This window comes from Corvus cornix, chromosome 4 (genome assembly GCF_000738735.6).
Source record: "Corvus cornix cornix isolate S_Up_H32 chromosome 4, ASM73873v5, whole genome shotgun sequence".
NCBI lineage: Eukaryota > Metazoa > Chordata > Aves > Passeriformes > Corvidae > Corvus > Corvus cornix.
Window position 1 is genome coordinate 43267088 of NC_046334.1, and position 27754 is coordinate 43294841.

The 27754-nt window shown below is 38.6% G+C and overlaps 2 protein-coding genes across 6 annotated transcripts in view; one reads left to right on the top strand and one right to left on the bottom strand.

Moving 5' to 3' along the window:
- The window catches only part of MTMR7 (myotubularin related protein 7), a 43639-nt gene extending 35372 nt beyond the window's left edge, over window positions 1–8267 (top strand). For all 4 annotated transcript variants that reach the window (XM_039550307.1, XM_039550306.1, XM_039550308.1 and 1 more), the window contains 4 exons: window positions 1515–1715; window positions 2883–3023; window positions 4657–4783; window positions 5257–8267. In XM_039550307.1, coding sequence (XP_039406241.1) covers window positions 1515–1715; window positions 2883–3023; window positions 4657–4783; window positions 5257–5616 — 829 coding nt within the window. In that variant the 3' untranslated portion in view covers window positions 5617–8267. The remainder of the gene's footprint in view (window positions 1–1514; window positions 1716–2882; window positions 3024–4656; window positions 4784–5256) is intronic.
- Window positions 348–27624, bottom strand: VPS37A (VPS37A subunit of ESCRT-I). Of its 2 annotated transcripts, none has more exons than XM_039550312.1 (12): window positions 27491–27624; window positions 23907–23981; window positions 22823–22937; window positions 21862–21962; window positions 20717–20933; window positions 19649–19719; window positions 17384–17511; window positions 17237–17295; window positions 17076–17144; window positions 14997–15140; window positions 14169–14249; window positions 348–5711 (listed from the first exon to the last, which is right to left on the bottom strand). In XM_039550312.1, the coding sequence occupies exons 1-11, from the start codon at window positions 27607–27609 to the stop codon at window positions 14169–14171; spliced, it is 1179 nt and encodes a 392-aa protein (XP_039406246.1). In that variant the 5' UTR covers window positions 27610–27624; the 3' UTR covers window positions 348–5711. The 2 variants fall into 2 exon arrangements, with proteins under 2 accessions (XP_039406246.1, XP_039406244.1); XM_039550310.1 differs by lacking the exon at window positions 348–5711 and adding an exon at window positions 13258–13974.
- Between the last annotated feature and the right edge of the window lie 130 nt (window positions 27625–27754).

Genomic DNA, 27754 nt, shown 5'->3' on the forward strand with positions numbered 1-27754 from the left:
TTTTCCCCAACTACATAATTTAGCTGCCTGGAAAAGTCAGAGTGAAATAGTTCTATATGAGCACTCCAAAACTACTAAAAATCCTGCATGCTGGTCTTGCAGTTGCTATGAGCATTGAGAGGTCCATGTGAGTAGTATGCATTTGGCTTGGAAAGTCCCTTTGGACTCTAGCAGATCTTCTAGTAGTGCCAAGGCTCCCCACATAAGTCCCTGTTCATCAAAGGGACTTCTACATTTTCCAAGACAGTATTTAATCTTAGGCATGTCTGTGAGTTGTCTATTACATAAAATATACTCTTCCTGTTACACTCTGTTCTAACAATACCAGCAAGATCTGCTCAGAAATGTCAGGCAAAATGGAAAGTCATTTATTTGAACAAGTTATTTTGAACATCGATCCAATGTAAATGCTATAATGTAATGAAAATGTTTGAAGACTTAACATGTTTAAACATGTACACATTTTCACATTTTCTTTCTTTCTTGACTTTATTTTAGTTTCTGTAAAAATTAAAAATGCAATTTTTATATTGGGTTTAATGACATTATATTGCTTGATTTGAACATAAATTTGTTATAGTTTAAAAAAACAACAAAACTTACAGGAAATCTGTGCAGTTCCACACCACCCATGAAATTTCAGCAGGAAATACTACATTTAATATGATACTGTCAGTTATTTATGCTTATCAGTGGTAAAAGGTGTTACGAAATGCAATAACCACTGATAGCTTTGGTTTGCTGTGCAATACTGCTATATTCTCTTTGATAATAGTATCAGAATTAGAAGTTTCAATTTTAGATGTTTATGAAATTTTAATGAAATTTTTATGAAATTCCACTCTGTTGGCATGTGTACCCCACTCCCAGCAGAATAATTCATTGAAAATGCTTCTTCCTATTATGTAGACTTAAAAAACATTTTTTACTTCTATGTGTTTTGTATTTTCAAGCTCCTTTTCTTCATTGCAAGTGGTTCCAAGAGGCATTTTTATACACAGAAAGTGTTTACTTGACAGTCACAGTAGCATGTAAACATTTCCCACTTCCTAGAAATTTCACCAAGAGAGGGCAGCTTTAACCTGTTTTCTGCTGAGGTTATAATGTAGCTCTCCTGCTCACTTTTCTGGTTTGGGGAATAATCTACTATTAAGAGACTGTCTTCAGGCACACTTTTGTCATGAAGTTGTTGCAGGCATTCTTTTGCTAACCTGTATTACTGTGGTACAATTTATATTGATAGCATTAAAACATGGCTATGCAGCAGCCAGCCTTTTGTAGCTGTAAGGTAACAAGACACCCAATACAAGGGTTTTTTTGTTTGTTTGCAATTCTGCCTCCATTCTAATTCATGATTCTTGCATCATTTTTGTAAGTAAAAATATAGTAGTAGTTGAGATTTTAGAAATGAATGCCTATGATGTAACTTGCATACTAGAAGTGAGGGGTTTGTTTTCCTTAGAGCTCAGTTTTCCTACAGGAATTCAGGTTTTTTTTAATGTATCTTGTTTCAGGTATGGCAATTTAGATGGAGATCCAAAGGAGATATCGCCTGTTATTGACCAGTTCATCGAATGTATTTGGCAGTTAATGGAACAGTTTCCTTGTGCTTTTGAATTCAATGAGAGATTCCTCATCCACATACAGCATCATATCTATTCTTGCCAGTTTGGGAATTTCCTGTGTAACAGCCAGAAGGAGAGACGAGAGCTGAAGTATGAAAATGTTTTCTTTAGTAGCATATTTATGCATGGGGTCTGTGGCTGGTGGTGTATTGAGGAGTCAGACATTCTCCAGTCTGTATGTATGTGTTTCATAAGGCACAGGGTGCCTGTTGTCTTCTGGCAACACAGATTAATACAAAAAAAAAAGATCCTCTGCAGTGTAGCTCTGCTGGGAGCATAATCCATGGTGTGTGTGACAGGGATTAGTGAAAATTGACAAGCATTATGCCTTCAGCCATGTGGGCCTACCTTTACTGCAGCCCTGACAAAATACAAGGCAAGCTGGCTCTGTAACTAGTATAAAATGACAATAACTCTAGTTAAGTTCTCAGTTTAAGAGTTACTGCTCCTCTGTGTTTTAACCTGTCTTTGGATCTCATGTCAGGACATTCTAGTCCTGCTCTCTTAGGTAGTACTTCCTTATTGTCTTTTTGTCTGGTAGCCCTCCCTAGGACTGAGTCAGCAAACTGTCCTTCTGCTGTCTGGCCCCAAAGCAATTATGAATTAATCTACCTGCCCTGAGGCCCAAACAAAGACAGCATCATCATTCCTGGCAGCGCTTATGATCATATCTGCTTCCCGAGGCCCTGGGTCCTTGATACATGATGATATCCATTGCTTTTCTCAAGCACCCTGCTCATGTCAGCAGTAGCAATGAGAGGAAGGTGCTGGTTACTGCTGGCTGCTGCCATTTGGTCCTTTTCACTGCTTAAATGCAGAGCAGCCACCATGCCACAGTCCATTTAAAATCAAAACCTTCACAGATCACCCACCACATCCCAAGATCTAACTGTATAAGAAATTGCAGCTCAGCGGGAGCTGAGTGCTTTTAAATGTGGGGATCCTTTTGTGCAGAGAGCAGTCTGAAAGCTCACTTTATGGAAGTGATCCTCTCCACCTCACAAAGGAACCAGTCTCTCCACCTACTTGCTCCAGCTGCTTTCACTTTATGGGAAATGGATTGGATTTTGCTTTTAGTGACCAACAAGGGAATATGAGTCTCTGTTTCTCTATGCTTGTAACTTAAGTCTAATTCTGTTAAGGAAGCCAATTGTAAACTGGGAGTACAGAGGACTAGAATGCTGCATCTAAGCTTCAGCTATCCCTGAACTGTAACAGAGGCTTTAATATATTTTTATTTAATGTATTGTTTTTCAGAATCAAAGAAAGAACGTATTCATTGTGGGCTCACTTGTGGAAAAATCGTGCCGATTACTTGAATCCTTTATACAGGTCAGACCACAGTCAAACCCAAGGGACCCTGTACCCACAGATCGCTCCATGCAACTTCTTGTACAAGTAGGTAGTGTCACTTGCTATTGGGAGTTGTAAGATGTATTAGTAGAGAACAGATGCCTTTGTATATAAGAATTTCTTGTTCTATGAGGCAGTTTATATTGAGTAAATTCAGTCTCAGATGCAGTGTGTTTGTTCCTTGTGTGCTCAGTCAGCCAACACCTCTGCACCATTCCACAAGAGTATTAGTCTGAAAAGAAGCTTAAGATTAAAGGTATATTGATAGTTGTGTGTCCTAATTTCATGGTTACTCACTTCTTCCACTGAGAACTGCCTCTTTCAGTTCTGTTCTCATCAGTTGTTTCTAAATTTATAGTTCCTTTAACTTCTTCCATTCCAAGATTTTGTGATGTTAATTTGAATCAAAATTGGTGTCAAATTTGGTGACAAATTGGTGTCAAAAATAAGGATCTTTTCAAGAAATTATATGATTTCATTGCTAAAACAAGTGTTTAGTGAAAAAATAGCAGATTTTTCCCATGTTGTTGTATCAGGTAAAACAAAGTTAAGTTTTACCCGGTATTTTTTTAAAATGTAACAAAATGTCATCACTTTAGAAATGTTACTACTGACATTCTGACTTACTTACTTGTGCCATTGGTCTTAACAAACTTCAGGAGAACTTGAATAGAAATTAATGAAAACTGTGATTTAAGTAAAGCTGATCAGTTTGTTTTCCAGTTGCAAGCAATAGCACCTGTTAAAAAGTCAATAAAAATCCTAAATTACAGAAATTGAACTCTTTCATGTCCACTATACCAGGTCACATCTACTTTAGAACAAAAAAAAAATAGTCATTAATTGTATTCTTTGGGACAGTGGGATTTATAAAAGTACTGATACAGCAGATCCTCCAATGGAGAAGTAATCCTGTTGATTTTAATTGAATTACTTGGATGCGTAAAGATTTCCAAGCATGAGTTATCAGATGATAAACGTTAAGGGGGAATGTGATTTAAATAGTATACTACTGGGAGAGGAGTAATAAGCCAATAAGCAGCATGCACGTGCTCCAAAAATATCTGTTAGCTACTTGGCCAGACAGCTGCAGCTCACAGCAGGGCTCGGCTGCTAAACCTGTCTGGTGAACTGGCTACACACTCAGGGCCTGCCTGTGGCCATATTGCCAAGAAGGCAGGAGGAGCACTAGAATAATACAGAATTTCAAAGTTGACTTCATGGGAAGTTTAACAACAATTGAGAACTAGGAATATGAAAAACTGTCTCTATCCTGGGCTATTTTATAGGTACGATTGCTCTAAAGCCCATAGTGTAGAACAAGAAAATAATACCAAAAAAAACCCGCAAAATTTTGCATTCAGTGAACCTTTCTCAGTCATGTGATCTAAGCTACATTCACCTTTCTTTCTACTGTGAATCAGAATCAGTTTGAGCTGCCTATGTCCACAGAGTTACACCTTCAGGACAGAGCAAATGCAAACGAACCATGAATCTTGCTAAATATTGTCTGTGAACTTCTGTGTATGCACTCTAATGATGAATAAGCATGGATAGATCATTTAGGACAATATGTGTCTGGGGGGAAAAAAAAAAAGAGAAAAAAAGAGTGTGCATTTAAGTCTTGTGAGGCTACTTCACCAAATGGGAAAATTCCTGACCTGCCCATCAATTTCAGGTTCTGGAGTGGTATGTACAACCGCTTTGAAAAGGGGCTGCATCCTCGACAGTCAGTTACTGATTATCTGATGGCAGTGAAGGAAGAAACTCAGCAGCTGGAAGAAGAGCTGAAAGTCTTACAAGAGGTAAGAAACAGTTGAGCTTGATACCCCAGACTTGGTAACTGACGATAAATGAAACCCAATTCCATATGCTGTGGAGTCCCCTACACGCTACATCCTGTTCTGGAATGAGGATGTTCAGCCATCATCTTTGTTCTCAGATAAATTACTGTTAATGTTTTGCATTTAAGACACAAAAGTGGACTCCCTTCTTTAAGGATAAAATTTTACCTGTGTTGGTGCACAAGTACTACTGAAAGTAAGTTTAATCCTTCTGTAACTCAGAAGGAATTATAGTTCAGACGAATGCTGTAGTTCAGCATTGCTTTGTGATAAATTGTGCACTTCTCATACTCCATAAATGCAAATAGGCAGTTTTCAAGGGTGGGTTGAGCTCTGAAAACTTATTTAAAAAGAAAAAAATGCAAGGACATATAAGAGGATTTCTGGGCCCTAAATGTGTCCATGTCATATATATACCGTTTCCTTTATTTTAGAGATTGGCCAATCTTCAGAAATCACAGTCAGGTGATAATAAAGTCAAGAGTAAGCAACAAGACCGAAGCAAACAGACTGGACTGTATACTTCCAACAACAGCTTAGCTAACACTCCCCAAGAGTATAGCAATGATCTGAAATCATTCCCATCCCGGAGCCCTTCACAAGGGGATGAAGAAGATTCTGCCCTGATTTTGACACAGGACAACCTGAAAAGCTCTGATCCTGACCTCTCAGCCAACAGTGATCAGGAGTCTGGTGTGGAGGACTTAAGCTGTAGGTCTCCAAGTGGGGGTGGCTGCTTGCCTAGTGAAGACAGTGGCAAGGACTCTGATGAGGCCGTATTTCTGGCGGGCTGAAATACCTTCACAGCAGCAAGGATCCAGATGAAGTTGAGTCTTACAGTCTGGAATGACATCTTGTCATCAGATTAAGAATGGAAGTGGTCTGTGGCCTAAAGAAATAATCCAAAGAAAGGGAACTGTGCAATTGTGTAAGTAAAGATCTAAGCAGAACAAGATATTATTAATTTTAAGACATAATGCTAAAAAAAGGTACTATCTGCTGTTATATTTCATTGAGCCAATGTGATTGTTTTATCAATGCTGTACATAATTATTCCTTACTTTGTACATTTCCATAATTATTTATTTGACAAGATAATAGTTCTTTTCATAAGATGTGAAATTCCAAAGTACTCTCTTACACAAGGCGGAAGATACACTAGTGCTAGCCTTACTGGTGAAGCAGTCAAAACTTATTTTTGTAGAGCTCCTTTGCCTTCAGACATATTACCTATATTCTTTGCTTTTTTCTTCACAAGAGGTTTGAACAATTATTTTGCATATTCTCCTACTAAAATCCTTTACAGCAAAGTAAAAACTAACAAACGGACACACTGCCTCAGGGAACAAATGAAGCTTTGATCCTGAAAAAAATCCATTACTAAGCAGTTGCTGCTGCTGCATCTGAATGCATCCCATTTGTACTCAATTCTCAACCAATGTTGAGTTCAGTAGTTTCTGTGACCAAAACTTCAAAGAATATAACAATACTCACACAGCCTTTTTGCTAAAACACCCCTTTGTAGCAAAAGGTACATGAGGCCGTTTACTCTTGCCTCTTTATGTTTTGTTACCAAGTTTGTTTCTGTCTTACCCTTGTTCCAAACCACCTACATAAGATATAAAGGTAAAATTTTAAAGGTGACAAAATCCCAAATTCTTCAGCCTATTTTGATTCCTACTTGAAAATGTTTGAGTGGGAGTGAGGTACAGATACAGTGGAGAGACAAGGGAATATAAAATCACTTACAGAAATCACTCATGAAAACATCACTCTGAATTTGTAAGTAAAGGAAAGCTATGTCCATAAAGGAACTGTTATAAAGAATATTTCTTCCAAATTTTGTTGTTCAGAATAAACAACCAACTGGTGTTTTTTATCCTCACACAAAATTTCCCTTTTAGTATTTGCCAACCTGAACAGAGCATGGCAATACTAATTTAAGAAAAGGACTGAAGCACCATTCATCAGAAAGTTTAATCTCATTTAAGAACTCTCGTATTTTTAAAAATAGGAGCAATAGTTTTCGTAATCAGCAGTTCAGAAGTAAACAACTGAAAAATGTTCAAAATGTGGAATGTCTTGAAACTCACTAAAAAGGTAGCCATATTAGGCTAGAACTCACTCAGGTTTGTTTTTTTGTTGTTGTTGTTGGTTTTGTTTGTTTGTTTTTTTAATTTTAGTTAAAGCCAGCAGTTAAAAATATAATCATATGGCTGCTTTTACCTGCTTGGAGACAATGCAGCACTGAACTCTAGTAGAACAAAGCAGTAGTAATGTAAGTTTACTTTGATTGCATTTCACACTACTCCTTCAAGTACAGACTTACAGGCAGAACTGTATTATATACCTCAATTTAGAATCCTTAGATTTTATTATTCAGTGTGCTTTTCTGAAATGGCTTTTCATTTTGTTCTGTGAACGTTATTAAAAGTGAATTGGTAAACTTCAGTATTATTACTATCTTCTAAAGGGAGCTGCTGTCTTTGAACAAATAATTCTTAACAGCAAAGTTTCTCTTAACATTATATTGGAAAGGCCAGATCCTCAATTTGATAACTCACTATTGCTCAATTCAAATAAATACAACTACAAATTATATTCCGTTGAGAATCTATCCTTCTGGTTTTTAATCTTTATGAATTTTTAATAAATGAAAGCCCTGATTTTAACTGCACTTTAAAAAATGTTTTGTATTTTAAACATAGCCTGCAAACTTCATGGCATTAAAGGAAACTTTGAATGGATTTTCTCAAACTAAAGAAATATGCTGCAAAGTCAGCAATGAAAACAAAACACACAAATATTCTGCCTAAAAATCAGTTTGAAAATGGGCAATGTTATTGTACATGTTTAAAATGTAAAATTGTATACGATGATACTGTGTTCTACTAGACATGTCTAGAAATAAATTCAGAAGAGCAAGATATACAGATTCAAAGCACTGTCTTTGTGTTGCTTATGCAACTCCTTGTAACTAGCTTTACACTAAAATATTAACATATTAACAGTTTCTTTATTAAGCCTTCACTTAGCAGCCCTCTGTGATGTGTCTTTCAGTCCTTGGAATTTTGCATTAACTACTACTGCTTTCATTGTACTGCATGTATTTGTGGCATTATCAGGTTAATGAGAAACACCTTCAAATAAACACTTAGGTGTTATGTAATGTTATTTCACGCCAGAGAATGAAACAGAGGTTTGCTTTCCCAATTTTTGTAATAGAGTTCTTCATTTACTCTAGATTCACTTTGTCATTGACATTAAGGGATTCTTGTATCTTCCCTACTCTGACACTTGAATCCAGTAGTTTCAGTTGTAGAATAATCTACAACTGGTAACTAAGAAAATGGAGAATCTTGTCAATTGTGTTAATTATACGGGACAATGTTATACCCCTGTATTTCTTTCTTTTTAGGCAATGCAAAAAAAAAGATGAAAAGACTTCACTATTAACTACATTGGTTTCTTGTAGCCTTGCTGCAAATCTTTGCAAATTTGGCCCACTGCAATAAGCCCACTGTAATTTGAAACAGGACACAGATGAATGTAACTGAATTGCTGGAAAGGCTGCTCTTTAGTATGAAAATGTGCGCCTAAGGGACACTGAAGGCGATGGGATCAAACAGCTGAAGTCTTCTTTATAGAAGATCACCATCTGAAGCAGAGAAGGAAAACTATTTGCCAGCTGCTTTTATTGGTAACTCTAGACAAGACACAAATGTGATAAACTGGTAATGGATTCTAAAAAGCTAAGAAATAAAATTAAGTAGTTGGAGGGCACAACAACATGGTATCATTAAAAAATAAAAAGAGAAAAACAAAAAGTAAAAGGAAGAAGGCAGGGAAGGAAAGCTCTTTGTAAAATCAGCAAATAAGGTAGGGAACCATGTTCTTTGAAGACAGAGGCAAGCCAGGGCACAGGTTAACAGCAGGAAAGATGTTTAATGACACAAACCAGTAACAATTAAACCCCAGCAACAAAGTGGGGATAGCCTTTGCAATGAAGATAAGAGTGTCATCACTGTTGACCAGCTAACTTGATGCTTTTATATGGACACTGCCCTGATCTGCACACAAGAGTTCTCAAGTAGATCACAAACAGAGCCAAGGCCAGGGGCTGCTTCTGGGTGCAGGCTGAAGGCTGAGTGCAGCTTTTAAGTCAGCTGGTCACCCTTACACTCTGTAACAGTGCAGAGACAAGTCATCATCACAGTGACTGAAAAATCCTCCGAGGACAGGTAAGTCACTGACAATTCATTTGGGAAGGGAGGAACATGTGCTGGGTGAGTTTATGGTCATAAGGTCAACTTTTGGCAGTACTAAGACACATGAAAAATATGCCGAAGATCTAAAGCCAAGTGTACTGCAGACCCTGAATTCAGAGAGGTGCCAGACTGCAGTGATAAGAAGATAAAATAAACATTTAAATTTACTTATATTATTCAAATTGCCAGTAAAGCACCTGAAACCAGCAAATCAAATCATGTTAAGTCTTAAAATAAAATGTACTCATTTTTAAACATAAATCATTCTGTAAAGAAGCTAAAGAAACCTTATAGGTCCACCAGAATCATGACTGAATTCAGGCAAGGAACTAAGTCTGTTGCTAAGGTTATTCAGATGAATTTATTCCCTTTCGGAAGACTAAAGAACACAGTTCTTTATGTTGAGGTATTCCCTTATTATTTAAATATAGGCTCTCTTCATAGCTTATTACTGCATAGAAGTGTCATGTCTACAAGATATCTGACTAAAACAAGGCATTTACGTAAGCCAGAGATGCAATACAGGTTTTTAAAGCCCATTCTAGTGAAGGCAGATCCAAGAATTACTGCTGTTGAAATGGTTAAACAGGAAAGCAAACCACTGCACATGAACATAAAGTTTGTCCTTGAGTATTGTACTGCATCCACTTCCAACACAATTCTGTATCCACTCAAAAAGTCCTGCAGTACCCAACTGTAAGTTAGACAACTACAAGATATATTAAAATCCGAAACCCTTTATTTGTAAGTTTAACACATTACAGTACTTACTGTTCAGAATAATTAAGGCTGTGATAGCTGACTTTGTTGACAGAGTTCTAACTGAGTTTTACCTGAAGGTCTCTTAAATCTCTATTTTATAAAGATTTATCCTAGTCTTTGAAGGAAGTAGTTAGAACTTGGACAAGTATAAAACTGTAAGATTTCTAACTTCCACATTTGGTCCAGGTCCTAAGTGGCAAAGCTGCCAGAATATGTCAAGAGCAAACAACAGAATTATAGAACATACTGCTTAGAACTGACTTTATCATAGTCTCTTGTCTGCGGTGGTGGCTGGCATAGTGCCTCCTCAGCAAGTTCACTGATGACACAAAGCTGGAAGGAGCAGCCAACATCCCAGAGTGCTGTACAGCCCTTCAGAAGGATCTCAACAGACTGGAGGGATGGGCAGAGAATATTCTGAAATTCAACAAAGGCAAATGCAGGGTCCTGCACCTGGGGAAGAATAGTTCTGGGTTCATCAGTACGAGGAAGACATGGAACTCCTGGAGTGGGTCCAGCAGAGGGCAACAAAGATGAGTGGAACACCTCACTTAATGAGAATAGGCTGAGGGAGCTGGGACTGTTTAGTCTGGCAAAGACTGAGAGGGGACCCCATCAATGTCTATAAGTATCTGAAGAAAGGGTGTCAAGAGGTTGGAGCCAGGCTTTTCTTGGTGGTGCTGAACAATACCACAAGAGGCAAATGGCAGAGACTGACACCCAGGAAGTTCCACCTGAATATGAGGAAGTTCTTTACTGCGTGGGTGACTGAGCACTGGAACAGATTGCCCAGAGAGGTTGTGGAGTCTCCCTCACTGGAGATATTCAAGAACCATCTGGACACAATCCTGTGCCCTGTGCTCTACGATGACCCTGCTTGAGCAGGGAGGTTGGACTGAATGACCTAGTGTAGACCCTTCCAACGTGGCTAGATTCTGTAATCTAGCAGTAAGATCAGGTATTAAAATTAGGCAAACCCCAGACTCAATTAGCAGTTACAACACAGAAAGTACACTCCCCCTCAAACTACTGCAACATCAGAGATGAGCCATCTCCTAACTCTTGTATTTCTTGTTCACTGAGTTGACTTTCCCATTGGGAGAACACCTGAGCATGACATTGTGCAAGGCTCCCAAGAAACAAGTCATTGTACATAGCCTGTTATTCCAGATTGCTTAAAAGTTCACTTGACATATTTCAAAAACCTTTAAAATATGCATCTAACAGCAGCTGCCATTCTCTTACACTTTATGGGGGGAATTGCTTAAAGCTGGATTTACACCTACACTCCGTGTTTTGGCCAAATAAGGTAAAGAATATGCTTAACAGTGAGCTTACCAGCATGCTAGAAGCAAAAAACCCTAACTTTGACAGTGTTACCAGTGTTCTACCTAGGCTTCTGGTGAAAGTAGACCATGAAAGGCACAACCAGTGTAGGACTAAAAGAAAAGAGAAACAAAACAACAAAAAAACCCCCTCGAAAACTACCCCAACCAGCAGCAGGTTGGCCCTTAAAGACCAGAAACAGGCTGGACATTCTTGGATGTGACAGGATTCCTGCAGCTAATCCAGTATACATCATCATTGAATACAGAGACTTCTGTGCTTCTTTTCTAGAGGATGGGTTTGTGACTGCAGTGGCTAAAAATAAGGGAAAAAATCCAAAGAATAGGAACAATGATATCAGAGAACAGAAAGGGAGAGAACTTAACTTTCAAATCCCTGAACAACAAACACTGAACTTATATTGAACACTGACATTTTCTTGTAGATTCTACTCCATTACCACCAGAAGGACTCCATGGAGAAGTTCCCAATTTAGAAATTTGCTCATAAAAGTAAGAGGAAAGCTGACATAAGAGGAAAAGCTGAAGTGTCCAGAACTTGTACTAGTAAATCCCCTGAAGGTGACCTGGCTAAAGAGTTCAGTGACAGTAGAGCACCATAATACCTGGCAGATGAGAACAGAAGCCTGTCCTTCCATGCTGTTATAAAATGTATAAAGAAGATACTAGCCCAATATAGCAAGAACACCAGATGTCTGGTCATCCATTCCTTTCTCTGTTCACAAGGAAGAAACAACAACAGCTCCATACAGAATTGTCTTTAGTCCTGAGTCTTTAGATCCTCAGAAAGAGATCAGAAACAACAACTCAGCACAAAAATAGACGGGATTTTGCCAAGAAGATAACAGTGGTAACGTACATCTAACTCTTCTCCACAGCTGCAGAAATCACACTACTCATAAACCCAAGTTCAGAATCACTTGAATCCTACATAATCTAAGGCTTTAGTTAGCACATCAGCAGAAGTGCTATGTCAAAATACAAACAGCACATTTTTTGGAATAAGATCCTCTAAAATTATTGCTTAACCATTCCACTTATAAAGTGTTGGTTTTTTCTCAGACACCTAAGTGTCTTTGATTTGGACCACAGATCTATTTTCTTGGGATATCTAATCTCAGAATTTGGATCAGCTTTAAAATAAGTCCTATAAAATACCAGTGAATAGTTTACTCACCCTGAAAAGCAACATCTTAGGACAACCACACAACTGTAACGAATGGCAGGGCTGAGACTGAAGACCCACTAACCTGTGGAACAGACTTCTTGCACTTACGTGATTTTCCTTACTCACTTTTCTCCATTCAGAAGAAATACCACATTTTGCTGGAAGAGTATCAAGTTTAGGACTGAAGATCAGTGACATGGAAAAGTACATGTTTGGACTGTGCTTGTGCTGTAGTTTGAGACTTGAACCTGCCATGTTCTGTGATCCTATCTAGGTAACATAGAGGTAGAGTCTCGGCTAAGAGGTTTATCTCCAGACTGCTTCCTGACAAGAAAGAAGCAGGATTTCTGATACATTACTTAATCAGCACCTAATCCTATTTAACTCTCCCAACAGTACAATTCCTTCTACTCCTCCTCCTTTGTTCTTTACTGTCTCCATGAAAACCTAATGCATTGAGAAGGTTAAGAAAAAGAATGTGTCTTCTTGCAATAGCAAGAGAGAAAATACATGCATGTATTTAGGGGCTGTATTTTTCTCCTACAGAATATTGCTTTTGGTCCTATCCATTTTCACCAGATATACCCCCATCCTAAGACTGTCATCTTACCATAGGCAAGATTCATTGATTACAGTGCAGAATTAAGTCTCACTTTCAAATTCGATCACTTGCCTTACCATATGACACTATGCAACTCCAACCAAATTAGTTTCTTTGTTTCTTAAAATTAGGAAAAAATAATTGCTATTTTCCAAAGAACTTCAGAACTAGTCTTTGTAAAGTACTTCTGAGTTCCTTGCATGATGAACTATTTATATTGCATAGAACAGAAACAGGAAAGTGACCTGATTATTACTCCTTTATGAACAACAAAAAAAAAAATGAAATTGTTAGATGAAAATTGTGTTTAATTAGTGGTAGGTACCAAGCCACTCTTGCAAATCAGTGCATCAGTGCTACTAAGCAACATACCAAATCTACGCACAGATCATTTATTCTGATTCCAATATAATTTTTTCCAACACATCCTTTGCTTAATCCCCAATCTACTTATCCAAAACACAATACAAGCTACACTTAGTTTTCTGTTATTACTTAGAAGTAAAAAAAACTTGTTCTTTAATTTGGCTTCAAGAAAAAACAGGTTGTGAATCCACTGACAATCTCCATTAAGAACTTTTTTAGTTTCCAAAGTCCTATCAACACTTAAAGTTTTCCACAGATTAAGCCAAATCTATGGTTAAAGTTCAAAATACAAAAGATATGAATTATGTTTTTATAAAAATGTAAAAAGCTAGTCAAAATTACATGTTTAGATATTTAATCTCTGAATAATGGAGTATAGCAGCAGAGAACTTAAATATTGTAACTATGAACAATAAATACAAGAAATTAATGCAAAGATTGCAATAGAAGGATTCTTGAGTACAATGAGAATATAAAGAGACATTCTAATTTGTACAAAAACCATCCCAACTCTGTATACAATCTCTTCTATAAATACAACCAGGTAAGATGAAATGCTTATTTGCAAATAATAGTTATTAAAAAGTGTGCTTTATTGGGTTTTTCATTCGTTCTCTTGGCAGGTGTAGTTTGCAGGAAATCTGTAAAGACAAATTTCCATAATTAGATATCTTAGTTTCTCCAGAAGTTATGTTTTAAATACAAGTAACAACAGATGCAGGACATACTTGATTTCCACAGAAAGTGTTATTAGAACACTAAGCACTGTAACAAATCCATTTGCCGTTACCAAGTGTGTAACAATAAGGTAAATTGTTTAAAAAATGAAGTGTACCTATAGCGGAGCATGAAATTGGCTGTGCATTGCTATTGCCTGTTGAAGTTTTTCCTCTTTGGCTCGTCTGCAGTGGCAGAGCTATGAAACAAAACACACAAGACTGAATTCTAAATGCAATTTTTTATAATGCATACAGCAGTTTCTCCTTAATGATTTAGCTACTTTACAGGCTATTTAAAAAAAGAAAACCCGCCTGACCTACCTCCCTTCCAAGCTTCGGGCTGAAAAACAGTCTATATTGATAACATTATTCCATCCAAAAGTGCTTACAAGAGGATTGTTTCCAATGTAATAAAATGCATTTATTGGACATCTTTAAAGAAAGGCAGACTACTCAGCAAGTTTTGTCACAGCATGAGCAAGAATGGTGGGTTTTGAACCTCAGTTACTTATTTGATGATAGCCATCAACAGAATTTGTTTAAGAAGTTTCATAAATAAAACATTGTTTTAATGTAGGAAGGTTGTTTAATGCAACATGTCAGTTTATGTCAACATTCCAAATTTGAAATTTAGCATGTGGCTATCTTCCCCTGTATCTATCCAAGATATAGAAGAAACTGGCACAAAAATATCTGCAACAACACATGAATAAGGTCTAACACAGGAGACCTTTGCACTCCTGTCTTAAAAATATGTGCCTTTAGCATACAGATTATAGTCTAAATAGACTGAAGCCATTTAAGGATATTTTTTCCTTCTGTCAAAGCTCACTAAAGCACTGTTCTGAATTACAGGACTGCTCAAACTCTTGAAAAAAAAGGCCTAAACTTATTCCCTGTGTGTTGTACATGTCTTGGATTAGAACTATCTGTATATTACATACCGTTCTCTTTTCCATGAAACTACTAAGAAAGTCATCTATCTCTGTTTTGCCTTCCAAGAAGTCTTCTGCAATAGTGTCAGACTCCTCTTCAGCTTCATGAGCAGCTACTTTAAGTCTGGCCTGCAGAGCACTTGGACTGCAACTCTAAGAAAATAAGAAGTCCAACGTAATATTAATCTGTCCATTAAAACTTACATTTCCAAGAAGATAAATGACTATATAAATATGGAACGTGTGTATAGAGCACTATTTACTACGTAAAAGCCTAAGTAACCAGATGAAGCTCCATCTCCAAGAAACAGCATAGCTTGTTAAACTAGAAAAGCTTCAGTGTGAGAAAAGTGTTGCTAGTTTAGGTCTTGATACACAGTCATTCACACAAATGAATAAAGTTTTTCAACTTTTACCCTACACTGTAGAAAGCATCCAGCCTGGAAATCTGACAAGTTCTCAAGTGCATGATTTCTGAGTAGAACTAACATTTCAAGTGTCTTCAATAAATAGGATCTACTTTTGAAAATCAGTTGTGAACCTGAAAAGTATAAAAAGGTAAAAAAGCACTTACTGTTCAGCTTTTAAATACCCTTGAAATGATTGTGGAGAAGAAGACAGGAAAGCAAAAAGCACCTACTGAAGAAGTAGATGGGCTGCTAATCTAAACCAGTATACTAATTTTTCTGTTCTTATGAACCTCAAACCTTCCTTCTGTTTATTGCATACAATGTCATTATTTTTTCTCTAATATGTCTGGGCAGTTAATCAGGACATGATTCACATCCAGTAGGAGTCTGTACAGAGCCAGAACTGCAAAATTAAGGTACTTATAGATTTTAGATGCTTGGCCTAACCTTCATCTACTCTATGAAAAATATTTTACTTATGTACTGTAAAATGTAATCAGAACGTAATCAAAAATTTCCTGTTAAATTAATCTTGTCCAAAATATGGAGAGTTTGCTCTAATAAAAGATGACTAAAATTCACTCACGGTACAAGTAAAAATACTGGAAAATTGAAGGAAAGAGAGCAGGAGATACCACATAGTGCACAGCAAACATCAATACATGAAGCTATAGCATATATGGGAAAAAAAGCAGAAAAATTCAGCCGCTACTCCTCAACTCTCAGCCTCCTATCCATCATTAAATTGAATCAGCAAATCTAACTTAGAAAAAAGAATACAGCAGTGGGATATTATGTCCTGTTCTTAAGTGGTTTCTTCCAAAAATAGAAGGTTTATCAATGTCAACTACCTCTGCCCACTTTAAAGTCAAAGGAGGCATTAGGAGTCCGACTGTTCTGATTTTCAAGTGAGGAAACCTCTAATACATGTAGATCATCTATGAAATCATTTGGTTTGCTGTCATGCAACTTTTTGGGGTTTTTTTTTGTTATTTTGTGGGCATTCTGAAATTCAGGTACTATGCATGCTAATTTAATGGACTGTTGCATTCTCAGGTGATGAGTCTTGCAAATTATGAAGATTTTAGTGCAGAAAGTGGTTTATTTTAAGTTACATCTTCTAATAAATACCCTGGTAAACATACCAAGAAATTATTCTCCCCCAATACTTTCTGAAGTAATAGCTTTACCCTATTTGTGCTGTAGAATGTGCAAGGTTTGACAGCACATACAACATATTGCCCGAAGTAAGCATGCCCAGTGAAGTGCAGAATTTATGTTTCTGAAGTTATTGAGCACTTTCATCTGGTACAGTTTTACAAGCTCATTATGTTAAATGAGTAGCATTAATTGAACAAGTCTTCTTTAAAAATTATTCTATTCTTAAAACTGGTTTGGACCGGATTGTACTAAACAACTCTAGATGAACATCACTCTTTTCTTCCAACTTTGCTTCTATTGTAGCAGTAAAAAAAACAACAACCCAGCCAAAAAAATCCATTGTTTTGCTTTCAACTTTTTGGTACATCATCCCATTTTTTTCATACTGCATGAAATACTTAAATCTACTTCATATTAAATCAGTTTAACCAAAAGAATATTCTTAATGGTTAAAGATGCAAATCAAAAGTTCAGATTTACCGAAATATTCTTAAAGGTTGACATATAGGAATTATACCTCACTAAGTTCATGCTGTCTTTGCATCTTTTTTTCAAAGGCTGCTTTCATTTGCGTGAGTTGCTCATACTGGAAGGAAGAAGAAAAAGAACACTGTCACCTTGAAAAAACCCTAGATATTACCACTAATATATCTCAAGATGACTTTATTGTTCACTTACTTTATCCAACACCATCTGTCTTTTTGCCTCAAGACTAGGCTCCAGCAACAAGTTTTTTTCTGGAAAATAAAATCACCATTACTACTTTTTTTTAAAGGATTTAGTTCACAGAACACAGTCACACATGTTAACATTTTGACAGCTTACTTGCCAACTCTTCAATGCTTTTCACTAACTCATCTCTATCAGTAATGACTTGCTTCAGTTGTGGAAGAGTCACAAACTGTTCCAGTAACACCTCCTCTTGTTCATTCATACTGGTCAGCTGTGATATACTGTATTCAAACAGAAAGAAAGTAGATTTAAATCTAACAGAAAACCACATGTAAAATAATTAATTTCTACCAAAGTTTAAGGGTTTTTTTTTTGACTTTACGAATACGACACTTGACCACAACTTACTTCTCCCATTTCTCCTGGACTGTGGGCTCTACTATGCGCAGCAGCGAATTTAAAAAGCAGCATGTTAGAAAGTATCTCCCATTTCAAGCCTTACTTCCCATAATGCTACTATAGTGGGTTGACTGTGTCCAGCTGCCAGATGCCCACCCAGCTGCTCTCCCAGTCCTCCTCCTCAACAGGCTATGGAGGAAAATTTCAGGGGTTGAGATAAAAACAGTGAGGCCACTTACCAATTACAATCACACACAAAACACACTTGGAAAAATTTAACTGAATTTATTGTCAATTACAGTAAGAGTTGGATGGTGAGCAAGAAAGGCAAAAACTACAACCCTTTGCTCCGTTTTTCCTCAGGCTCAAGTTCATTCCTTCATTCCCAACACTACCTCCCCCTGCCTCCTGCTCCTTGGGGCAAGGGGGAATTGCAGGTCTAGCAGTCAGTCCCTAACAGTTCATCTCTGCTTCTCCTTCCTTCTCACACTTTACCCCTGCTCCACAGATTGCAATCAGTTCCGGGCAGGAGAGACTACTCCAGTCTGGGTAATACCTGGCTGCAGTTTCCTTCAGGATGTATCTGCCTGCTCCAGTATGGGGTCTTTCCTGGACTGCAGTGTGGATAACTGCTCCAGCAACATCAGCAACATCGTCTCACGGCTACAGGGTACATTTTTAAAATACCTGTTCTACTGTGGTCTTTTCCAAAACTTCTGTGGGCTGCAGAAAAGTAACTGCTCCGGCACTTGGAGCACCTCCTTCTCCCCCTTCTTCTCTGACCTTGGTATTTGCAGACTATCACGCTTTTCCATTCCTCCCCTCAATCCTCACTGCCTCTGCTCTTTCTAAGACGTTTTCAGAGGCAGTACCTGCTTCACTAACAGACAGCTACCCTGCAGTGTGTTTGCTGCCAAACCAGCTGTGCCTGGCACAGGGGCAGCTCCCGACGCTTTCTCACAAAGGCCACTCAAAAAGCCCCCCAGCTACCAAAACCTCACCACGTATACGAACAGAACTATTCAGAACAGCTTCAATATCATTGTCATTCAACTCAGCTACCAACAGAAGAATTACGGCATTTCAATCCAGTCTTCATGAAAGGACCAGGCCTGATTAAAATGTTTTGTTTGAACAAACAAATTACACTTCCCTGCAAAAATCTTAACTTGCTGTTATGTAATAAGGATGCTGCTAGAACTTACAGCTCAGTCCAGCTAAACTAAACAGGCTCTTTGGAAGGTGTCAAAAGAAAAGAAAAAAACCACCCCAGTTGAGAGGACAGAGTTTTCAATTGCTTAACTATGACACCACCAGAAAGATGTGAGATCTGAAGGAGTTAATAGTGAATTGTAACCTATTCTACCCCACATAACTGACCTAGGAAGCTGTCTCATTAGATCCGAGCAAGCTGCTGGGAATAATAACTAATACAGTTTGTTTGAATAATGACAAGGTGATGAAAGTATTTGTGTAGTATGTGTAAAAAGTATTTACATGTAGCAGTGATTTGCACTGGCACAGCTGGCACACTTACCACTTGGATTTGTCTCACCCAGGCCCCCCTGAACATGCTGAGCTGCCCACAAAACAGTTCACCGTTTACCTTGCACTACGGTCCTTTGGAGTTTAAGAGAATGTACTTTGTGAACCAGCCTCAAGCTGTCCTATTTTCTCCTTCAAAAGTTAAGCTCATTGAATTACTAGAAACTACGCCCCTGGCAAGGCCTCAGAAAACAGCAAAACACCGATAGCTAGAAAACAAAAAAATAAATACTCTTTTTCCTGGTGTTGAATCAAGTACTGTTCCCGCCAACAAAACCCTAAAGCAGCACATTTGTATACAAGGCTGGATTATTTTCTGGCTCCAATATTTTGGTATATGGTAGTTCTCCTATTCATCATTTCTACAAAACCCTTTCAGTGATGTGTACAGACTTCTGACAAAAATCAGATACAGAACAGCAATAATTGCCTTTTAGTAACTATGTAAAGTTCAGCTACCTTCTGAAAATTTACCTTAGTTCTGAGAGCTCTGGAAAGGTATCAGGGACATCAGGCATCTTGTATGTAAATCCGTTCTGGCCAACCTGAATCAAAGTTTAGAAATGCTTAGTAAGCTTTTGAAGAGCAATTTCTTTATATTTAACCCGATTAATCAAAAACTGAAGATGAATATTTGCCAGCAACAAGAAAAGCAGGAAAAGCAGTAAGAAGCAGTAGCACTTGTTTCTGAACAGAAGACAACTCAACCAATGCAACAAAATGCTTGAAGATGTTTGGGGTGGCATGTCGTAAAACACGAGTCAGTTTTGGAGGAAAATAATTCTGTTTTGCCATGTCCTTCATTTGAAAACGGCTGGATGACTGAGGAAATACACAGGAATCGTAAAACTCAAGGAAGTGAGAACAAAGAAGGAGATTGACATTTTGATCTCTTTCATGTGGTTTTTAAAGCTATAATCCCTCAAAAAAGAAATGTTTTAGACAAGGAAAAAACAGTTGTCTCCATAGAATGTAGAAAACTTAAACTCTACAAAGCCAGAAAAGTGCCTTCCAAGCCTAAGAAAACTTGTTTCTATAAACATGATTTGATTAAAGACTAAACATTTAGATACAAAGTTTTATTAAAAATAGAATTCCTTCCAGAGTTCATCAGCAATAGGGAGCTTGAATATAAACATGCAAGATAAAACTCTACATATAAAGGCTTGAGATTGCACATTGCCCTCACCTAATAGGCTCTGAGCAGGAAAGAGAGAAAAAACCATTTTCTGTGGTTGGAGATACAGCTACAGCTGCACTACAAGGGAGTGCAGCTCCAAGACAAAACCCCCTAAGAATCAAAGATCTTTAGCATAACACTAGTTTCATTGAAACTCAGACAAACTTGTTGCTCTTGACTTCAAGTTCTAAAAAACTTTTCATCAAAGCCAAAATGACAGTTTTGTTTTCCTAGCACTAGCAAAACAATGAAGTGCAGTCACTCAGGTGCTTCCTTGAGTTTTACAGCAATGCCCTATGTGTCCTCAAGGGAACTTATACCCAGTGTCTGACAGCTTAAGCAGCAAAACTCAGCACACAGACCTGAAGCACCGCTTCTGCTGTCGGAACAGGCAGTGGCAGATCAGCAATCAAGCCATAGGAGGGAGCAGCAGGCTTGTCTGTAGTGTAGCTTGAAGAAACTGCTTCAGAAACGGGCATGGCTGCCATTGTTCTGTTTGTTTCTTGAGGTGGATATGGAGGGAGAAATGGAAACCCCTGAGGAGCAAAAGGAGGCATTCCAGCTGGTTTGTTGAAAAGGCTGAAAATAAACAAAACCACAACCATGAGCAACCAACTGCTTAAAGCACGTTTCTTATCATTTGAGTTATAATTACCAGACCCCATATAGGACGTAAGAATGAATCTTCAAATGACCATAAACTAACTTTGTATTTTCTGTTCTCATTTACTTCCAACATAGTCTTTTTGTCTTATACTGCAATATAGTATAGAACTCCATTAATCCACACTCTTGTAGAGCAGCCAAATACACACTTACACTCTTAATTATGAGAAAACTACTTCTCAAAAATTTATGAGAGCATAATTTTAAATTGCTTCCATCCTAAAGTTGTGAGAAAAGCATCTATGTCATACATTAGTTCTTATTTATGGTATAGCATTTAACAGCTTGGGCAACACACATGTAATTATTTCTAAATAACATGAATGATTCTTTTTAAATTCACAACCGCAGCTGCATCTAAACTGTGTATCACTGTAAACCATGAGAACTACCATTGTACTGATGCAGTTCGAACACCTCAGTTCACTTTTGTGTACTTAATACAATTCTTTAAATCACACAATTTCTGCTGCATATGGTGCAACAGAAACTGCCCTAAGCCTGGGAGATTATGAACACAATATGAAAAACCACAACTGCTCAGATCATGAGGTACGGCAAATTCCAGATTTCATATGAAAATGTAAAAGTTTCTTTTTCAAGAAAACAGATATAAAGTTACATCAGGCATGTTGATACAGTAAGTCCGATGAAATCTAGTGTCCCTTCTCAAAACAATCAGGTCATCAAGCATGCACATGAAATTTTGCAAGGACAGGGAATCTAATTCTTCCAATATATCCATTACATTACTCCTGTCCCTGCGCTCCTTATAATTGGTTTAGTCTCTTAAAAAAATTAATAGACATAGTTCCGTTTATTATGTTTATAGATAACTTACTATGGAAATGATGTTGAGCTAGGAGCTAGAACTGGAGGATTCTTCCAAAACTCATCCAGTAAACTTTGAATAATTTTTCCAAGATCTGAATGCATTGTAAACTGGTAAAAACACAAAACAAAACCCAATGAAGAAGAAAAATTATGTCTGGAATCCAAGAGTTCCAAAATGTGCTGAACTTCATTGTTTATTATACCCATGTGACAGTGCTGGAAAGCTATTTCAGACATACCAGTTAATGCAAATTGTGTATATATAGGCTCCAAATAAAGTGATAAAGCCACCAGAATTGAACAGAAACTAAAAGTCTTTTGCATGTTCCATTATCAGTGGAGAATCAATGAAGTACCACGTTTCTATTGAACAACCAAAAAACCCCACTTTAGTTACCAAGTTACATTTGTGAAAATAACAGAAGAGGAAAAAAAATAAAAATATCTGAAGACAAAGGCATTAACTGCATTCTGACAGAGTCAGAACCTCAATTCACTCCAAAAAACTAGCACATTCTTGTTGACAAGAAGAACAGCATATTAAAATCCTGAATATTTGAGCTAAAACCTTGATGCCATTCTAATAGGATTAGGCCAGAAAGAACTACGTTACAAAACCATCTTAAAGCATCCCTCTCCTTTATTTGGAATAGACTGGAAAGTAGTTGGAGGAACTGTGCAATTAATAATAACAACAAAAAAAAAGTGTTAGTAACTTTCTAAGCCTTCATAACTTAAAACAGTTTTAGATATATGAAATACTCAAGTCAGTAATGATATCAGTAAGAATAACTAGGAGTATACTGAACACTTCTGAATTTCTGTTTTCAGGCCCCCTAAATACAGTTTGAAAGAGATTAGGATCTATACTAATCTTTTTTACCAGGAGGATTAACAATAATCTAGTGTGACATTTATTAAAATTGCTATTAACAGTAGATCTGTGTGAAGCTACAAATTATACATACATTACTTATTAATGGACCGGTCACATATACTCCCTGCTTGTCCATTAAATGATGTCTCACAGGTGGGAAAACACTGATGACTGGCTTTTCCTGAGGAAATTGAGGTGGAAGCAAACTGCAAATACAAGAATAATTATTACTACCGTGACATCCCATGATAAAGTTTGCATAAGAAGGCTTCTTATGAAAAGAAAAAGTACTTTAATTACATAAACTTTCCTATGAGAACAGTTATGGAGAAGTTTACAATGAATGAAGCACACAAAAGCATTATTCAGTTACAAAATTAGAAGTCCAACAGACTGGAATACCAGACTTCCACAAAACTGAAGGGAGCATTTACTGGGCAAAATTGTAGTATAATAAAGGAGCAATTATCACAGAATATTCTGCGTTGAAAGGGACCCACAAGGATCACTGAGTCCAGCTCTTAAGTGCATGGCCCATACAGGCACCATGCACTTAAGAGCACCATGCTCTGACCGACTGAGGTACAACAAAGAAGCTGCAGCATAACAAGAACGTTTTTGACTATAAATGTTATTACTACAAATACAGTGCAGCATAACCTGTAAGAATATCAGGCCAACTCAGCAGGCCAAAGTAATAAAAGACTTGCAAACAGAATACTATCAATATTTGCCAGACCAAAAGCATCCCCCCAAAGGAAATTCACAGGAAATATTCCAATAAATCACTTAAGTTATAATCCAGAAGCTTCACCAGGGTAAGAGTCTGGAGTTACAGCAGACCAGTAAGTTACCAATCCAGTTTATTTTCAGTGGTAGGGAATCAAAGTTATCAGAAACCCTCAAGCATTTTACCCTAGCTACCTTCAACTGAAATCACACAGCTATCTTAGGAACTGAGCACAGCAAAACATGATTTTGCTCTCAGGTGAACATCTGTATCTTGTACAGAACCGGTTTCACTCAGATCACTATAACCACTAATACAAATCCAGGTTATGGTTCCTGAAATTAATTATGTGCTGGAAGCCATTTATATTCTATTACTGCTTTTTTTTTCTTTTAGAACAATTTCAATTTTCGAGATGTGCATAGACACAGCTCACTCTACTTACATGTTAATATTAATTGTCAAGTTGTTTACAGTGAATGGCAGTCGATATTCCACATCTTTCTGGATTTCTGCAATGCTGTCAAAGAAGAAATTGTTAGCATCCATTTCATGGTCAACATAACAGCTAAAAGTCTAAAAGAAACAAGCATGACCTCAGACATTTGTACACAGTTAGGTTTTGAAAAGCCCTGTAAGAACAAAATTGAAAATGCTGGAATAAGTTAACAGTCTTCAGCATTCTATATTGAATATTAAGATTAAAGCAAAAAAATACTAGATTTAACTTTTAAACCTCATACATGGTCACAAGCAAAGGAACTATAGTAGGAGAAATCACACTACTCACTCTTCTGACAACAATCTCCATCTTTCATCTTTCTCCCCTTACTGGCTTAATTTAAGACAACACACCAGTGCTTTTAATATTTTTAATTTTATCTGATTAAACATTTACTTTGCCAACGCATTATATGAGGTTCACAACTAAGTATTGCTCTGCAACACTGCCTTCAGACCAATATGTAGAATGTTTATTAGACTAGGCATTCTTCCTTAATACTTTAGCCTAGTATTTAACAGTAGTTTTCACTATGTGCACCAAGCTCAATGCACTTGCACAAGTACTCTCAAGAATTATCTGGAGGAGAGCTACTTGCAACAATGTAAGGCTCCAATGACACTCAAGACCCAGACCCCCTGAAAGTACCAATGCGCCTTACAAGATCTGGTAAGGCCGAATCCAAATTTGTTTTTTCTGCAACAGGTTAAATTACTGCGAAAAACCTTGAAATTAGCTGCATTAATAGGGAGTTGATTTCAACACTCAAAGCATTCTACAATTTCTATGCACAGGAAGACTGTTTTGAAAGACAGCATCCCAGAGAATGTGGAGGAGGTGGAGAAGACTTAGCTCAGAAGCAGAATTTCTAGACAGGATGAACATATCTAAGCTGAGAGTAAGAGAGATAGAAGGGCAGAAAATTAGCTTCATCTTATAATGCCTGAATCAAAACAAACTGTAAAAGCAGACTAATTGCTCTTCCATGTATTTTTCCTGCTTGCACCTGGTTAATAATATTCTTCTCTGTCACCTAAGGCTCACTTAATACAGGGAAGGGAACACAGCTCCAGTGGCAAATAATGGCAGATGGTGTTCCCAGAAAGCATCTTTTGATCCAACTTCAGAAATGCTCCTCCATCCACTGCCAGAATGTACTCCATACAAGTCCTTTCTCAAAAAACCCAAAACACATTACCTGCAAAGATGTGTTAAGAGTAGTGCTAGGAGTGTTTTGTGTTCTTCCAAAGCAATTCTATGCCCCTACTACCGGGGCATAGAATTTAAAACTACATCTTTAAGAGCTTGGGGAACAAAAGGGAGTAAGACACTAACTTGGCTATGAACCTTGCTTTCTGCAGCCTGATCTTATTCCTCTCATAGAGAACTCAGTATTGTGCTCTTTCCCTGTGAAATCACATGCTTTTTGAAGAAAATATCAAATATCTTCAGCACAAAATTCAAATCAAGGGTTCTACCGTGTTATACCACACACCAGTATCTGCACCTTCTCATTCTTAACTGAAGGAATCTCTCACGCACATTCCCGCCCTGTAATCATCTGTCAGACTTTTCATTAGCCTCCTGCAAAATCCTTTTGAGAAGGGTATATAATTATGCTCCACTCATGTGCACAACCTACGGAAACTGGGGAGGAAGACGACGACAGGGAGCGAGGACCAAGAAAGCCAGAACCTCACTGAACTGTTCAAATTGTTGTAACTCTGCCTAGGAAAAACCTTCAACTAATAAGCTTAGTTGCCCCTTCCCCAAGTGGGATGAGTACACTGGAAAAATGATGCATTCTTAACTTTGTCTAGAACAACAGCAAATATAAGAAAACTCTTTTTCAAATACAAAGGTTTTATTTCAAGCTCCAAATCTGCGAGGGACTGTGTTAAGGAAAGCTAGCTGGTTTACTGAAATTAAGACCACACATGCCTGAGTTTCTATGACCTAAGACAACACAAACCAAACTTGACTAACTTAGTTAACTACACCATACCAAGAACTTTGAGCATTTTGGTGAGGAGCAACAAGGATACTCATAAATGAATGATGTTCAGGCAGCTACCATGTCCCTACCCCCCACCTCAATTCCTGGCTACAGCATCCATTCCCTCTCTGCCTGTGCTTGAACTGGTGCCTGCACAAACAGTAGCAAACCAGTTCAGCAAGCAGACTGACAAAAACTGACCACCTTTTTGGGGAACTTAATTCAGGATGAGCTCATCTCACTGCCAGATTAAAAAAAAGCAGTATAAACAAAAAGCCAAGTAAGGCCAGCCCAACAAAAACTTGTCAGTTAACTAAGCTCCTGCATGCCCACAGGGGCAGTTCCTTAGAAAAATGAACTGTCTCAAAAATATTTGTGAAATTGGCTCTGAAGAGACTTAAGTTTATGCAAGCAAGAATACTTAGAATACTGTCATATTTATGCCTCCTGTGTGGTAATTCAAAAACTGATCTACACTTACTGAACTTGGAAATGTAGTAAGCATCTTTTGCACTCCTAGAGACAGTCTGATGTGACAGGAAACATTCTCTGTCCTTTTCCTGAATTATTTTGGAGGCATCTACCATTCCAGTTCTACAGAAATCCTAGGAAGATGCATGTCTTTAGAATGCTTACTTCACTGTAAATATAACTTCAAATGTATGAAATGCACACCTCCTTTTAAAATGTGAGGAGTTTTAAAAGACTAGGCAAAACAGGGCAGCATACTGCCAAGACGGAGAACCTCAGGAAAAAGTAAAGCATTTTGCTTTAAAAATTGTGGGTGTTGAACAGGAATAAAAACAACTGGCCTCTTCTGACCATCTAAACAAAACCAGTTCTTAAAGGGCAGCCAATTTTTAGCAAGTAGCACTCAAGACCAGAAAAAATAGTTTGTAAAGTCAGCAGGATTGCTGCGCCACTACTGGCAGGCCACTGTGAGACACAACTCCTTGGTGCTCTGTGTTTTAGTCTCAACTTTTAAAGAACTACACTATTACAAGCAGCTTCCAGAGAGGTTTTATCCCAACACGTAGTCGCATCTCTTTGAAGGCATTACAACCCATTAGCAGGCTTTCCGGTGAAATCAGGCACGGCGACCTGCGCCCGATCACCCGGCCAGGCGACACCAAAGCCAGCGGGGACGCCTCCCCGACAGCCTATTTGACTTTCAGTTTCCAAATTCTTCTTCCCAGACGGGGGCCCACATCCCACTGTCCTCCGGCGAGGACCCCGCGGCACCGTACTCCCGCCCTGCGGGACCCTTCGGCGCCGGGACAGCGCGGGGTTGGCCGGTCCGGGCTGCAGCGCCGCCGGCTCGGGTGCCCTGTTTACCCACACGGCCGCGAGGACCCAGCCAGGCCTCAGGGGGAGGGGACGGGGCGCAGCCGGGTCCCCGTGTGTGCGCACAGGGACACACGACACCCTCCCGACACAGCGCGGCCCCAGCGCGGCCCCGGGACGGGCGGCACAGTGCGGCCCTCCCGCCCCCGCCCCTGCCCCTGCCCCCGCGCCCGCCGCGGCCACTCACGAGGCGTGCGCGGCGCGCAGGGACTCGACCTGGCGCTGCCGCTGCTGCTGGAGGCCGGTGCGCGCGGGCGGCGCGGCGGGGGCGGCGCCGCCCTTGGCGAGCGGGAACAGCCAGTTCATCGCGCGCGCGGCGGCACCGGAGGGGCGCGAGGGCACCCGCGGCACGCGCGCACCTAACCGAGCGCCCGCGCGCGCCTGCGCGCGACGGCGGCCCCGCCACCGCCCCTGCCCCGCCCCGGAGCCGCCGCCGGCGGGGCCGCGTCAG